At 43.4% G+C, this 16637-nt stretch overlaps 1 protein-coding gene across 7 annotated transcripts in view; it reads left to right on the top strand.

Moving 5' to 3' along the window:
* The window catches only part of dnaaf11 (dynein axonemal assembly factor 11), a 42211-nt gene that overhangs the window by 5507 nt on the left and 20067 nt on the right, over positions 1 to 16637 (top strand). For 4 of the 7 annotated variants that reach the window (XM_080292821.1, XM_026149264.2, XM_080292822.1 and 1 more), the window contains 5 exons: positions 256 to 476; positions 1191 to 1367; positions 10530 to 10607; positions 11661 to 11726; positions 12227 to 12296. In XM_080292821.1, coding sequence (XP_080148947.1) covers positions 256 to 476; positions 1191 to 1367; positions 10530 to 10607; positions 11661 to 11726; positions 12227 to 12296 — 612 coding nt within the window. The remainder of the gene's footprint in view (positions 1 to 255; positions 477 to 1190; positions 1368 to 10529; positions 10608 to 11660; positions 11727 to 12226; positions 12297 to 16637) is intronic. The other 3 variants (XM_080292819.1, XM_026149265.2, XM_080292820.1) reach the window with 2 other exon arrangements.

The raw sequence follows: 16637 nt of genomic DNA on the forward strand, positions 1-16637 counted from the left end.
GCAGCTGAGCTCCGTCTGGAAGATTCTGATGACAAAGTATTTGATGAAAAAGTGTCTGCAGGGATTCAGTTAGTCGGATGTTAAAAGGTCAGAGCTGAGAACACTTCAGTGAAAGCAACAGCCAGTGAAGCTCCAGGAGAAAAATGTGTGACAGTCGTTTAAAGACCACTGAAAGCAGTTTGGTCATCAGGCTGTGAGCTTAAACCCTGATGGAGGTTCAGAGTTTGAGTTCCAGCTCTCGCTCTGTGTCCTCAGAGTCTGGACGGGACAGAAATCAGCCGGTCAGAACGGATCCGAGCCTCGCAGGGTCTGGAGGAGGCGAGGAGGTGCGTCGCTGAGCAGGAGCAGGAATACCTGAGGAGGAGAGCTGAGGAGAAAGAGGAGGCGAGGAGGAAGGAAGCAGGAGTTGAGGAGGAAAAGAAGGAGAGGAAACCAGGCTTTGACGGCCGCTGGTACACCGACATCAACAACACAGCGTGAGTGAGAAGATAAATCGTTACTCTTGTACAGAAAGTTTCTGAGATGCTGCAATTCCAAACTGCAGTGAGACAAGATTTCACTTTTTATTAACGTCCTTGTTAATACGCATGATTATGTTGAACAAATCTGGTCTCAAACAGCAGAATATTCAAGTCAAGTAAGTGAAACTGCTAAAATCAGGAGGAAGAGGGAAAAAAGGGACAAATATGTTTGCTGTGTGGACTAGATTTGGCTTATGATGAGTCACTCTCATATCTGCTTTACACTTAGAGATTTGTTTTGGAAGTAAAATATGTGAAAGTGAAATCCAGAAAACGTGATTTCAAGGAAGCTGTTGCAGATTTTTGAGGCTCAGACTGCAAACACTGTGTCTCCTTTAGTTTCCTGGTCCCTGAGGCGGACTAAAGACCTCTGACGAGGATGTCATGTATGTAGAGGCGCTCTAGGCGGTCAGAGGTGTTGCTAACTGCGATAGAGGGCGTGAAAAGTAACAATAAGTGATGATAACATCTTAAATTTTTTCTAAAACTATAGGGAGTCAAGATCCAGGACCTTTACTGTCAGTGTGCAGCCACAGCAAAATTACTCTTATGGAATCTTCACGCGATTCATAGCAACACTTACAGGTCACCCTGATGAGTTCAGGTGATCGAAGAGTCTTTAAACTGTCTTTACAAACTCAGTGATGACCTAAGACCTTCTGGTTTCAGCAGTCCAGAGTCAGAGAATAATAAGGAGAACCAGGAGTTGAACGAGAACCCAAAGAACCCGGAGGAGGATGAGGAGCAAAGGGAGCACGAGTTCTGGCACACTCCGTGCAGCTTCACCCCCGAATCTCGTCTGGAGGCTCACCGGCACCTGGAGGAGAAGAGGCGGGCCAAGGAGAAGTAAGTGCCGTGAGATCTGAGCACCACACCGACTTATTTACTCAACTGTTGTAATGAACTCACTGGTTAATCAGGCTGTATGAAATAATGAGGTCAGTAAGGCCCAGACAACAAATATGTGCCTTGTACAGGAGACATAAAAGAAAGTCAACAGGCTGTTTCAAAGTGTCAGCTACAAACTTCTGGGGGGCGGGTGGGGGGGGGGGGGGGGGTGCATGGAAGAAAAAAACACTCTAAATTTATCTTCATTAATTACTTGTGTGACGTAAAACACATGCTCATTTTCATATGGTGTTTTTTTGGATGCAATTCACTAGTTCAGCCACCAGATGTCTCTACAATCACACCTGAAAACTCCACAGCAGCCGATCCCGAATGGTGGGATTTCTGTGCCGGTCAGAGATTACTATTTGTCTGACTGGCATAAATTAGAGGCGTGGCTTATATTTAGAGGTGTGGCCCCTGTGTTTGACAGGTATGCTGAGTGTAGCTGCTGGGTGTCTGGTAGGCCTCAGGTCTGCTTGTGTGCACTTTTTATAATTACCCTCATGCGCACATTTTAACTGAAACTTTCACCATTAGGGGGCAGCACTTTGCTTTGTGGTGTGTGCCACTGTTTTTAAACTCTTCTTTTTTAGCCGTTCCCATTTTCCTCAAGACATTTTCTTTTTCATGTTGCTCTGTTAGAAAAGAGTGTGCTATTAATGAGTTTCCTCTTTAAATAAAGGTTATACTGACTCGCTGCACCACCTTGTGGTACAAAGTAATACTATAAAACAAGTACAGCCTGGCCTTAGTTCAGCTTCAGGCAATCTCTCTTCAGCACAATACAGAAATGCTTTGAACAAAAGTCATAGCAGTTGTTTCTTCATATTCTTTTGAAGCTTTTAAATATTAAATTAATCACAGAAGTTTCACAATAAAGATATTTAATGTGATTATCGAGTTTCCTGTGCAGTTAATGGTGCTAACAGACCATCATCCATGTCGTGAATGAAATTCTAGTATTCTGTCAGGAGTGTGTGATGCACCTGTGCAGGCTGTAGACGCAGCTGGTTGTTCAAGCTGATAATTTAGCTGTTCCAACCTCGTGTCCAAATATCATCACTTCCAGCTAAAAAACGCTAATGTAGACGCTTCAAGATGGGTGATGCCACGATGGCTCCGCCCATCATTTATAAAGACTTACTAAAACCTTAAAACAGGTGGAAGAGTACAGCTGTCTGAAATGCAGCTGCTGTCCACAAACTTTTGGCTGTATTGTCTTTTTTTCTGTGACGTTGACTTTGTTAGCCGATTCACCAGGACAACACTTAATGTATTTTGAGTCGAGGATGCGTGAAGCAGCATGAATCCGACATAAATACGTTGGCTGACGGGCAGGATGAGTCTGCGGTCTAGCTCGGACTGTCGGGTTAATGAGGAGCTCTCAGACGAACAAAGTGTTCTGTACCCGAGGCGAGGCGGTGGCGTCAGAGAGACGAGCGGGTTCAGGCGGTCAGGGAGGATTTTGTTCTGTTGTGTTTGTGACGAATGACTCAGCCAGTGAGCTCGAAGGTGCCAATAATCCTGAGTGATTTACATCCAGGTGTCAGAGTGGGACTGACTGATGAGACTCAGTGGCGACCGTTTACTGAAATCTGTCTAAAAATACTGACCCTGAAGCCCCGAAGCCTAAATATACAACAAACAGGCGTTAGAGGAACAATATTCTAACTAAAGAAGAGTTTGTACAGTCTGCAGTGTCACAGCTTCTGATCTGTGCTGCTGCACATTTAAAACTGCAGCTGGAGGAAGAATGAACAAAGAAGAAAACATGAAGACGCTTTAACATCTTTAAAACACATAACAGCAAAGTGTGCAGTGGAGTTAATAAAGAGAAACAGGAGACGATGGAAGCTGCACTTTCACTGAACTGTTAGCATGTTAGCGAAATTAGCAGGTTTATATTACAGGTTATGTGTAATGTTGCTGACTTTAATGAACACTGATGGATTATATACTTTTTTTTAATTCAAGCTTTTGGGCCTCTGAACGTCTAGTTTAAATAAACTCTTTGAGTTAAAGCTGAAAGTCTGCACTTCAGTCTTATCCTGAAGAGGAAACAACATAAAAAACGCCTGTCCAGATATTTATGGACCTAACTGCATAAATGTAAATGTTTGATGTCATTTACAAACAATAAGGAGCATTTAGACTCTAAAATGTCCAGATTTTCCAGTAAATTATTAAGTTTTAGGGATTCATATGTTCTGTATGTAAAGCATGGACTGTGTGTTTACACTGTATACTCGGTCTGTGAAGGTCAAACTGCCCAGCTGCCGCACACTCTGCAGACTAATGACTCACACTAAAGACATAACTGGGGCATTTTGAGGTGTTTCAGGGCAGATTTGCTGACGTGTTCGTGGTTTTGATGTTGTGGATGTTGTTGATGTCAGACGGCTGTAGAGCGTGAGCCGGTGGTTCGTCACATCAGTCGTGTGGGTGAAATGACGGCGGTTTGAGTCCCGTCAGTTTCAGAGCTGACAGCACAGAAAAATTAACTGTGTGAATACTGAGCTTCCTTTTGGTCTGCTTTAAATTCCTGTTTATAGATTTTATTCTTTATATGATATAATATATTATATATATATATGTGTGAACATGGACCAGAGGTACGGTGGCCCCGAGAGGTCAAATGTACTGGAACTTAAGAAAACACCAGCAAACAGAAAAATACTTCAAAAGCAGACAAAACACAAACGAAATAGAAAAAAACAACGGAGATTAAAAACAAACAAACAAACAAACAAAATCCCAGCTGTGGAAGTGACGATGAAAAACATGAAGGATGGAGACACTGATGATTCATCAGTGTAAAGTAAGAAGAAGCTGCAAGGTTGTGTGTGTTTCAATCACATGATTCATATAATACTGTGTTTACTATTAGCTGTTTACTGTTAGCCTGTCGCTCCTGCAGCCGGTCCGACACGTTTTGTCTCCCCAAAAACACTTCTGCTGTGTTTTGTGTGATTTTGCAGCATTTTAGTATTTGATGGTGTTTTTTTAAGTTGCAATGGATTTGACCTCTCAGGGCCACCGTACAGAAGCCACACTTTTTAAACACACTCCGGACAAATTAAAGTTACAGCTCTCTCTCTTTGCTGTTAGGTGAAGGCTTCAGACTAACTGCTGATAAAATGGCAGAGGCGTGCTTGTAAAAGGACTTTGATTTCAGGCACCTGTGTTAATCTGATGAGCTGTGATTAGCTGATTATACACGAACTCTCTTTAAAATATAGCTGCTGACTGTTTCCTTTGCAGTGGCCCTACTCGTCCAAGCCACCCATGTCTTCTGCTTGTACACCAATCAGATTACAGCGCTGGTCTGTCATGAGTCTAATTATTTTGCTGTAATTAGTGCTCACCTGTAAGGTGACCCTCTTACCAGGGTGTTAATTGAGTATGTGTAGTGTGTTAAACATCTGCTTCTCAAAGTGTTTCTGTCTTTCACTCACACACACACACACACACACACACACACACACACACACACACACACACACACACACACACACACACACACACACACACACACACACACACAGTTTCCCTGTCAGTATGCTGATATCAGCCTGCAGCTGTGAGGTTTCCCTCACTGAGAGCAGCCCAGTCAGAGTGCAGAGGCTCAGAAATGCTGATTATTTCAGTTTACAGTGAACGCTCCTCTGTGGGAGAAAAATGGTGCAGATTAGCTGGAAAATCACAGATTTTTGTAACCATGTGTGTGGTTTGTGTTGCACTTTTTACGACTCAGCTTTGTGAGTTTTTTGCAGCCAGGTTGATGTCTTCCATGTGAGAGACCGGTGGCAGTGACAGTCTGCTAGCACCAAAGCAGTAGGACGGAGGTTTTCAGTGTAGCATCGCGTTCCACTTTGTGACTAATTTTACTCTCCGGACTGCCAGCAACCTTCAGCAACCACTCTCAGGTAGTCAGCAAATACACATCAGTTTGTAGACTGGAGGTTGCCAGCTGGTCTCCACGCCTGTCTCCCTGTGAAGACCCTGGACGGGACTAATATGTGCTGGAGAGCTTGTGTCTCAACTGGATTGGGAACAGGATTTTTGTCATCCTGGAAGAATCAGAGGAGGTGGCTGAGGAGAGTAAAATCTGTCCATGTCTGAATAGAGATAAGCAGAATAAAATGGATGAATTGATGGTAATAAACACTTGGATCTGTGTGATGTCACTGAGAGCGGATATCCCTAATATGGTAATCAGAGGCACACAGCTCCGCCTACTTTTAGTTTGTGTCTTCTTTTAAGGATATAGACACTTTAATGAGGTTTTCATTCAGTGCCTCTGTGTTTAAAAAGATTGTCCTGACTGTTGTTCTGATCCTGACTGTCTGTCCTCTGTGGAGCTTTTACCTTCCTCAGGTCCTTGCAGTGTCCTTGGGTGAAGGTTGAATTCCTCCCTTTTCCTTCCTGTTTGCAGTCATTTGAAGATCCTCGTGGTTTGAGGAATATCATTTTCATTCTCGCTCTTCTTTGTTTCCATGATTCGGTCTTGTGGAGGCAGAACTGTAGCTGTGATTAGAGACCATCCAGAGAAACTTGACATGTAATAGACGTGCAGAATAATAAACACACAAAGCCTGCTCCTCTGGGGTCGCTCCGAGCTTCCAGTTCACAGGGCGATGAACCTCTGAATATTAAATCAGCACCTCTGGTCACCAGGAAAACATTCAGCGTCTCTTAGAGGACAGAAGGCCAAAAAGCTCCAGTGATTCTATTTGTCCACCTGTTCATTACAGTTAAAATGCACGTAAGCATGTTTGTCACATGGTCATTCCTCCAACTTTGTTCTCTTCGTTTACTTTAAAGTGACGATGTGAAAAAATGCAGATGTTACAATGACAGTGTGTCTTTTTTATTCTTTGGAGTGTTTCAGAGATATAAGTCAGGATTACTGCCAATAAAATAACTCTTCCAGCCAGCATCATCAGCAGGATTTAAATTCATAGTATGCTCGTTACCCCTGAGATCTTCAGCCTCGTAAAGAGATGAAGGAGCTCAGCGCTGGCCTTAGGTCTGTGCAGATGTCGCTATGACAGCCTCCATGGTTCAAGCTCCACATCACGATGTTAGCAGAGCCTTTAATCCTTACATCACTGTGCTTGTTTTTATAAAGCCTTAAAGATGAAAAGTACTTTTTGTTTTCTAATTTCTGAGCTATTTAATCACTAAATAAGATGCAAAATAAGCACTGATGCAGCACCTCATGTAATCTGAGAAACAGACAGGCTCTGTGGATTCTTGTCAACATAAATAAAAGCTTTTCTATCCAGTGAGAGAAACTGTGAGGTCTTACTGGATAACTAAGTTCCAGTTTTTTTTGAAAATCTTGTCAATAATTTCCTCTGTGATCTTAAACAAAGAGCTGGGTGTCGTTTCCAGGCAGCACAGAAACATCAGACTTTGTGTTTCAGTAAAACTTGTTGAGTTCTGCCGTCGTGGCTCCTGTGACGTAAACAGAGAATATATCTCAGGATAAAACGAGGTTTCACAGCACTGAGGCTGGTCCAGGATCAGTGGATGCTGTAATAAATTGGCTGTTTGCACAGCGAGGCCTGACACATCTGCTTTACTTGGTCATTTTTCCGCTTTAGGCAAAGGTTTAAAAAAACCCTTTCTATCCACCGTCCGCTCGTCTCGCTGACCTGTGGACGCAGCGCTGACTCACAGCGTTTAGCTTTCATAACACCTCGAGCCACAGAGTCACAAACAGCTGAGCTGTGTATGACGAACACTGTGGAAGTGTCCCGCTGCTTAATCTCTGCCCACAGGAAACGCCTCACATCAGCCCAGAGGTGTTTCAGCGTGTCGGGCTTCTGTCACATCCTCTCCTCTTCATTTGTTATGTGAGATGTTAAATCTGCACAGTCTTGAAATGTATGCCGATAAATGTAATCCAGCCTCAGTCGTTTGCTGAGGACGGTTGGATTTAGAAGATGTGAGGTTACACCTGTGGATAATCCTGGTGTGATACAGGTGATAGTCCACCTACTTATCCACATCACAGCAGCATCCCTGGCCAGCGCGCTGTCCAAGCAGAAAATCAGGTTGACACGGCGTTGCCGTTTTTACCGCCTCCTCACGCACGGCTGTCAGAGCGCGCTGACTTGATGCGTGCAGTTGGGCCGTCACCGGATTGTCAGGAAAGATGAATTTCCTGGTCCTGAGGTGGATTCTGCGATAAGGTCAGCCGGGAGACGGGCCCATGTTAAATGGCTGCTCTGTTCGTCTGAGAGGAGGGAAAACACCACACAGAGATGTTGCCTGGCTGGTGTTTATTCATGACAGTATAGACAGCCCTAAGTTTGTTATTGACCCTCTTTTAGCCTCTTTCATCTCCTCCAACTCTACAGGGAACTAACGAGACCACTAAATGCACCAGTGCGCCTGTTTTCTGCTACAAGCAGTTCACTGTCAGAGTCTTTTCTACCTGATGCAGGTAAAATGATGACTTCGGAGCAGTTAAAGTGAACCAAAACAGTGATGCTGAAACCAGATATCTAAGATCACTGTTGTCTTTTGTTTACAGAGTAAAGCAGTAGAGTAACGACACTGTGTCTGCGTTTAGTTTGCTCCAGATAAGAAAACACAAACACCTAAACGTCCATTTTACAGTTCAAACCTCAAACTGGAAAAGCTGCACAGAGCACATCCAAACATCCGTCCATCTTTTTCCACTTCCAATGAATTTGAATTCAATTCAGTTTTATTCATATGTTGATAAATGACAACAGTCACCTCAGGTGCTTTATATTCTAAGGAGCGACCCAACAATTTAAAGTTACCTTAAAATATTGATCTGTTTTAGTGCTGGTGTCTTCTTGGTGTCGAGCTGTATTTGAGCTGTTGTGTAATCGTGGTCTGTGGCTCTCACAGCTCCTCTATGATGGATGACTTTGCCCGTGTGCTGTGTGTCACTGTAACAGCAGCAAACAGATGTTGGGTTCAGAGGTGCTGCAGCACCTTACTGTCCTCCGCGTGGGGAATGCAGCTGTGAATCCGGCATGGATTTGGACTTCTCTGCGGGCCGCACGGCTAACTGAGCGCTGTCTGAACAGATCGCCCTCAGCTCTAGAACTGTCACCTCTGACGTCCCCATTACTCTGCTCTTTGACAGATGCACCCTTAAAAAGATAGAAGTTATGGGTTTACAGCTCAGGCAGCCACACTGGGACCTTGACGAGTCGACAGTATGTGGCATCGAGGGAAAAGCTGCTGTTTGAACGGAAAGTGATGGAGATGCTCATTCTGTTTGGATAATTTCTGTCAGCCTCACCTCAGACTAACACCACCACATCCAGGAAGTGACTGAAATAAGAAGGAAGCAGTCATAATTTTGGACTCCAGTGGAAGTCAGAGTCCCGTGTCATTAAACCCCGACTGATGCTGAAGGAAAGCCCAACATGAAGCTCTTAGAGTCTAAAATCATCACTTTCACGCTCACTTTGAACCATTTAGGGAGCCCTCGGATCCTGAGTGGAAGCAGTTTGTGCACCTGAAACAATCAGATGGGCCAAATCAGTAAAACTGTCTAATCAGCTATAAAAACAAACCGAGAAGATAAAGCGTCCATTTATAAACCTAACAGTTAGAGCACTGTCACAGAGGCAGCATTCACCCTCTCTCTGTATATTCACACATTTCAGAGACCTGCTAAGCACTTCCAGGAACTCTCTGAAGTCTGCGTGACCCATGTGACGACCTCGCCTTCTGAACCCCGCTGATTCGACTCTTACAATTCGAGGGCCGTCACACAGATGACCACGAGGCTTCTCCACAGTTTCACTTAGACTCATTATCGCTCGCTCCAGCCAACCACTCCAATAAAAACCACGACCTGACATCCTCCGGTTCAGCACATCGAAGCCTCCTCAAGCACGCCGTCGCCCCCTCTCCTGCCTCCCTCCCTCTCCTTGGCTGATGTACGGCTGCGGAGGTCGCGGCGGCCGACCCTCTGCAGAGCGCTAAACACTCACCCACCTGGACTGCTGACAGGTTCATCTGCTGCTCGGTGGGCCTAATAGACAGGCTGATATGAGGTGTGTGTTTCCCCGTCAGCGCTCGTGTCGCCGTCTGCTTCTCGCAGCTAATTGAGCGACCGGTTGTGCGGCAGATGGTGATGAGAGCACACCGAAGGGATGACTCTGGGACTTTTCTCAGTCTTTAGTTTTTCCACATCCATAATAATAATAATAATAATAATAATAATAATAATAATAAGCTAATAATTTTAGCTTACAGCTACTGTTAAGCTACACTTAGCAAACGGTTTTACTGCTAGCAAAACATTTAGCTGATAATTTCCAGTTTTTTATGTTTCATTTGGTAATGGTTTTAGCTAGCTGTTTAAGTGTTTAGCTATTTCATTTCTTTATCCGTATTTTTAACTGGCAAATTCAACTTATGCGCTTTTTCACAATCTTATGTAGTTATTTAAAATTTTTATACTTCATGTTTAGCCGCTAATTTAATTTCTTTTTTCATATTTTTAACTTCCATAATAATTTCCACTTTTATTTATAATTTTGATGAGCTATTTCCAATGTTAATCTGATATTTCTGTATGAAGCTAAAAGTTTTGTTTCAGTTTTCAGGACAAGTGAAGAGAATAATTTGTTAGCAAGCACCTTTTTTTAAAATCACACTTTTAGAGCTTTTATATCATACCTGTTTGAACCGTTCATTCTTTTGCCCTTTTATATTGCAGCTACCACTTTTTGGCTCACGCCTCTTCAGGCTCACTCAGATTAATCGGTAGTTTCTTTTTTTGTTGTTGTTGTTTTTCAGATTATTCCACATAATCTTGCTTGGTGTTGAACCTGCAGGGGTTCTTCACCCTGTGTTAGGCAGGTTAAACTACGTTCATACTGACTTCATGACTTTCAGCCTTCGAGGTGCCTGCACTGCTGTGTTTCCAGGCTTCAGCCTACACAAACATACTCCATTACACATTATATTTCTTTTTCTAAGGATGCTCCTGGAGGGGAGGGCAATCTTTGATCTCCAAGGTACTATGACTCCAGGTGCTGTCACCTGTAAGTCCACTGTTTAAACACCCTGACTTCATTTGTGATCTGCTCACACTGCGCTGTTTCTCTGCAGGGGGAAAGAGAAGAAGCCGAAGGCCCCGAGGACGCTGATCACTGCTGACGGACGAGTCTTGAATATCAATGAGCCCAAGTACGAAACGAGAAACAGAAGCAGGTTTTCCATCCTCACTGTGATGGCATGTTTGTTGAAGCAATACATGACAACTTGCTGCATAGATGATTGGGATCAGATCTTTAAGTATAACATTTTAAAGCCCTGACTGATCAACAGGTTCAATTTGTATTTTGGAAACAATTATAAAGGAAAGCGCTGCAGGTCCACAGTTTCTATCACAGTTCTTCTTCATATCTGTCATGTTTTTACTTTGGCTCAGTGAGGCAGGTGAAAACTTATCAGGTGCTTTTTCTGGTCCACTTGCTGTCGTCCTGTTGGGGAAAAACATGAACGCTTGCAGGCAACCCCGCTCCTCCTCCATTATCCAAATGGTTTATATCATGAGCAAGGCCACAGGGGTCGAGGCCTTAAAGCGCGCCTGATTTCATTGGTAATCTGAGCTGAGGACACGCTCGGGTCAGGAATATATGCTTTATGTGATATATCACCTTACTGCAGCGGGGCGACAGCACGCCATGCTTCACGGCAGCCTGTCTCGTAGCAGCCAGCTCAGTAAAGATGCACACGAGTGGCCGGGAACGTCACATGCTGCAGAAACAAGTTTAAGCCATAAAATAATGTGGGTTTGACCAACCTCACCGTCAGGGTCGTCTCACAACATCCAACTTTAGAGCAAAAAGAAACACATTTACAGCCTCCTGCAAAAAAAAAAAAACAACAGTTTGGGTCTCCACAGCTAATTTTCTCATTTTTAAGCCTGCATGGTTTTAACTAAATACCCTGTTTGGATTTTAAGTTGATGTCTGTATCGCAGCTAGAATCACAGGACTGGAAGGCACCAACAGGAAGTCTACTGATCGGACTTTATCTTCAGTCATCTGTCACTTATGGCTCCAAAAATGAACATCGTGGTGACAAAAACTCTGTCTTTGAGCTTTCATAATAATTTGTCCATCTATTATATACAGTCTGTGGAGGCACGGTGTAGATAGCAGTGTTTACATTAAGAATCAGTGTCATGTGTCCTGGTTTTAACATCTGGGTTGTTGCTCTCTGTGTTGTTAACAGGCTGGATTTCTGTCTAACAGAAGATGAAGAAAACAACACGATTATCTTGGACCTGGAAGTTTACAGGTAGGAGCACAAACTCTCTGCAGCTTCATTTATCAAAGTTAAAAACTAATCATGTCTTAAATAGGGGTTCAAATGGACTGAGCGAACAGACCTGTTTTATCAATCCATATTTAATGGTGAGACACAGAGTTACTCTCAGTTTTGTCAAATAATATTGAACCTTAGATATCGATAAAGGAAAAAGCTGTACCTCGTTTTATTTTAAAATGTAACTTCTTGCTGTAAATGAGATCTGTGTCTAGTCATGGTTTGTCTTCGTGTGTGTTGTGTAGCTGGTTTCTGTCTAATGTGGTGGCTGTTTGCACCAAATCCGATTTACCGCAGCCACATCGAGTCAAATTGATTTAAACTGTGGTCGGAGCTCAGGTTGGAAAACCCATCACGGTGCTTCTTTCACAGAGACGGGCTTTTAGATGTCCGACCAAAACTCTCCACCCGATCAGCTGATCAGCGTCTGTACCTGTCTGTGTTTATAATGACTGACCTTCCTCTTTGCACAGACACATGGACACCTCTTTGATCGATGTGGACGTTCAGCCGTCGTACGCCAGAGTCAGCGTCAAGGGAAAGGTGCGCTGTAAAGCTTTTATTTTTATACTCAGATTAACTGGTGACCTTTCAGATTAGGTGATGCCTAATTTGAAGTTTAGCCTGTGCGTAGTTTTGGCTGCACACTCTGAACTTTACAACAAATCCATTAATTTGGGGCTTTTTCCATCATAAAGGGCAGCAGCAGCCACTTAGAGTCAGTCATTAAGTCTTTGTCAGCTTGTTAAGTTTGTTGTTCAGACCCTCACTCACCACCGTTTCCATCATGCAGATATTCACAGTCACAGTTACGCTCACCTTACTCGTACCTGATTGGACACTTTTTCCCGTCAGAGCTGTCTGAATACTTCGTGGCGTAGATTCGTCAAAGAGCTGGAAACATTCCTCAAACATTTTGGTTCATATTTTTATGACAGCAGCACAAAGTTTCTCCAGATTTGTCAGCTGCACATCCTTAAAGTGAATGTCTCGTTCCACCACAGCCCTACACTGCTCTGCTGGGCTGAGACGTGGTGACTGTGGAGGCCATGTGACTACTGTGAGACAGTCAAAGAGAGATGCTTTCAGCTTGAGCATAAAAATAGCCCCCACCTCATGACACCAGCAGCAGCCTGAGCCTTTCATACGAGGCAGGTTGGAGCTTTGCTTTCATGCTGTTGGCACCAAAAATCGAGATTCATCACATTCAGAAACGAATAAGAAAATGATTCAGTGCAGTGAAAACATGTCACAGCCAACTCAGTACAATGTGAAATTTTTACCTGGACGAGTGTAAGAGAATTTTAGCTGTCCAAACTCTGCTGTGCATCTTAAAACCAAAGAAAAGTGAATAATAATAGTAAATATTCAGAAGCAGCTCTTTGTGCACAGTTCTTGGTCGGTGCCTCTTAGATTGGTCGTTTTTCCCCATGTTTGTCATCATATTTAATGTTCATGTCTCTGTGTTTTTGTGTCTTAGTCACTTCCTGTTTGAAGGTTAGATTCTGACGTGACTTCCTGTCTTTGTCTTTGCTCCTACACCTGCTGCTGTTTTCACCTCGATCTTCAGTCAGACCTCTGAGTCTTTGTCTTTGCTTTCCTCTGGTTGTTCACTTTGTTTGTTACCGGTTCGTGTCCTCAGAGCTCCAGACTCCACTTTCATTCTCCTCTCATTCACACTGGAAGCAGGCCAGTTTAACCACACACTGCTGCTGTCAGCCAGTGAAGGTCCTTGTGCTCAAGGGCACTGCGACAGTAGTTCTTGATGAAGATTTTCCTAAACGTATTTCCATGTTGCTCTGGGATTCAAACCTGTGAATTTTGAAGGCTCTAGGAGCACAAACACGAACAAATCAGCAAATCTTTTCCCGTGTTGCTGAGTTGAGGTAACTGTGCACATGTTACTTGCAGTTTGAGGTATTTGTACTTACTGCAGATATCTGTTGGCCTCTAAAGTTTACAGGAAGCACTTACCAAGCAGTATGTCCTGCATAGTGCAGCTCTGATTTCTCACAGTGAGGAGTTCAGAGACTGCAGGCAGCAGCAGACTCGCTGCAGGCCGACACCAAACTGGAGCAGCTCCCCTTTCAGCAGCACCACAAAGCCAGAGAAGGTCTGAGATGAATGCACATATTTCTGTCTGCAAACAGAAACTGAGAACTAAAGTTTTCAAATTCAATCGCTGATGAAAAATATGATTAATTTTGAGAAGTTGGTGCTTCTAAAATCTGTGTGTATGTTTACAGTAGCTTCATATTTTGACATTGAGGTGACTGGCAGAGGTAGCATAAGTGTAAGTGTGCAACATGTTTTTACTAAATCAGAGTAACACAGCTATTTACATTAAAAATCTGCAATGTTTTTAAGGTTAAGTGTTTTTAAGTGTCTTTGCAGAACGTGTGGGCCCAAGCACATAGTTTACATACAGAGCTTTAAGGTTGGTAATAAATCTCAGTGCTTCACGACAGACCCAGCATATGAAAGCATTGAAGATGCACATGTATAAATAACATGTTCATAATCCATCACTGCCATGAAAGTGCAAGAAAGAAGTTTCGTTTTCATCTCAAAGGACAGCCCGACTTTCATTTACCAGTTGAATGTGACCTGAAGAAGAGGGTCATCAGTATTAATTCCTAAATACAAAGAGAGTTGGAATGTAAATAAAAACAAACTTCAATAATATCCAGGATTGTTTATATATGTAAAAATATATAACATACATCAAATATAGCAGTGGTCCTGGAACCGAACCCTGTGGCACACCTTTAGTTATATTAAGCATGCTAATGTAAAACAAACAAAGGAAGAAGAATAAAACCAGGAAGACAAATGTTAAATAAACAGGTAGCATGTAAGAACTGTAAAGGTGTGTGGCCCATATCATCATGTAACGCATGGAGCAGTGAGGAGCTCACCCAGCTGCTATAAAGTAGTAAAAGTGAGACTTCTGACCAAACCTCCTCGAGCTCTTCTCTTTTTCTCCTACAATCTCAGTTTTCCGCTGTGTTTTGAAACACTGCCTGTTAATGCAGAGATCTGTCTGCAGTGTGGAGGATGTACGGACGACTGACTGCTGTGATGTTGCTTGTTGGGAGCAGCGGGAACGTGTGATAGATGGAGGAGCAGATTTACAGAACATAACAGGCCTCCAGAATCTGCTGAATCATCAAACCTATGTGACGTCGGTATTTTTGGAAAGAGTTTTAATATGCCTACTATGAATTAATTTCCCAGATGGAAACTGTTTTTTTTTCTCTGTAAAAATGGCAGCTGTCCAGAACAAATGCACCACAAATGTGCTCTGTTCAAGCACACACCTTCACGATCAGTAATCAGTCGAGTCTCCTGCAGCAGAAGTGGAGCCGCTGCAGCCCTGCTGGAGGTTTCCTGCAGTCTGACAGGTTTATTGTGACAGGAGCCTCCGTCCTGCGCATCCACTGCATTTTCTCCCACGTCTTTCAAAGCTGCTAATTTATTTATGTTTTTAGGAATTGATTTCTGAGGAAAACAGTTACTGCATATGTATTCAGTCATATGAACAACAGCACCTGACATATTTAGGTGTGTCATTTATTTAACAACTAAAAAATGCAGAAGCCATGTGTGAAAAACCGATTCCATCCCGTGAAACTTGTCGAACCACTTTCAGTGCAATAACCTGCAGTAATCATCACTTCATCAGTCTCTCACATCGTTGTGGAGAAATCTTAGCCCACCTTTTTTACAGCAGTTGTTCAGTTCATTGAGATTTGAGTGAATTCATTTATGCACAGCTCAGGTTGAGGTCTGGACTTTGACTGGGTCATTGCAACACTCTGATTATTTTCTTTGTAGACTTGCTGCTGTGCTTGTGTTCATGGCGTGATGCATGACTCACTTTGAGCCAAGCTTCATATTTGACTCTTTAATACTTTGGCATACAGAGGAGTTCATGGTTAACGCTGTGACTGCGAGGTGCTCGAGTCATCAGCCTCCTCCACCATGCTGACAGTCTGTCCTGATAACTGTTTGGTTTCCAAACATCTCCACTTTGTCTCGTCTCTAATCTGTGCTGCCATGTTGTTTTTAAAGAGAAGAGGCTTTCTCCCTGTAACCCTCCAAACAAGCTAAACTTGTTCAGTCTTTTTCTAATTGTACTGCCATGAACTCTTAAGATGCTAACATGCAGAGTTCTCGGGTTTCTGCTTTTTCTCCGAGCACTGCACGCTCTAACCTTGATAGTAGTTTATTCCAGTTCTGTTTATTCCAGCAATCCTTTCCTGTGAAAGTAGTAAAGATGTACGTTAGTGAGCTGACCATGAACACCTCAATGACCTGAACCAACATTGTAAAAAAGGGCCAAGACTCCTCCACAGTGACGTGAGCACTGATCACATCACTGTCAGTACTGAAAAAGAGAAGTTAGTCATTCCTGCTGCAGATGCGGTGGACTCAGTTTTTCTCACGGCTGCAGAGAGTCCTGTGAAGACTTTTCTCACGTCTTCAGAGAAGACTGTATACAACTGCAGCCGTCGTTTTCAGCCCCAGATGTTGCTGCTTTGCATTGACTTCTGCTGCTTTAAGCCTGGTTAAACAGCTGTTTCACCACACGATGAACTTTTTTCCCTCATGAATTCGGAGCCCTGCAGCTTCTGAGTTCTTCTTCTCGCTGCCAGACTCCTGAATGTCATGGCTGCACTTCAAGCTGTTACAGTGTTTATGGATGGCTGTTGTGTGCCAGAGGTCGTCCTGATTGGACGGGCGGGGTGATTTACGCAGTGATACATCAGTCCGGGCTTTCAAAATTCGTTTTTAATACGAACTCGTTGAGAAGAGCGGGGAGAATTGACTGGAGGAGCCATCTGTGAGGAGTGTATATCACATCAGACACGTCTCACACTC

Source organism: Astatotilapia calliptera, chromosome 18, assembly GCF_964374335.1.
Source record: "Astatotilapia calliptera chromosome 18, fAstCal68.1, whole genome shotgun sequence".
Lineage (NCBI taxonomy): Eukaryota > Metazoa > Chordata > Actinopteri > Cichliformes > Cichlidae > Astatotilapia > Astatotilapia calliptera.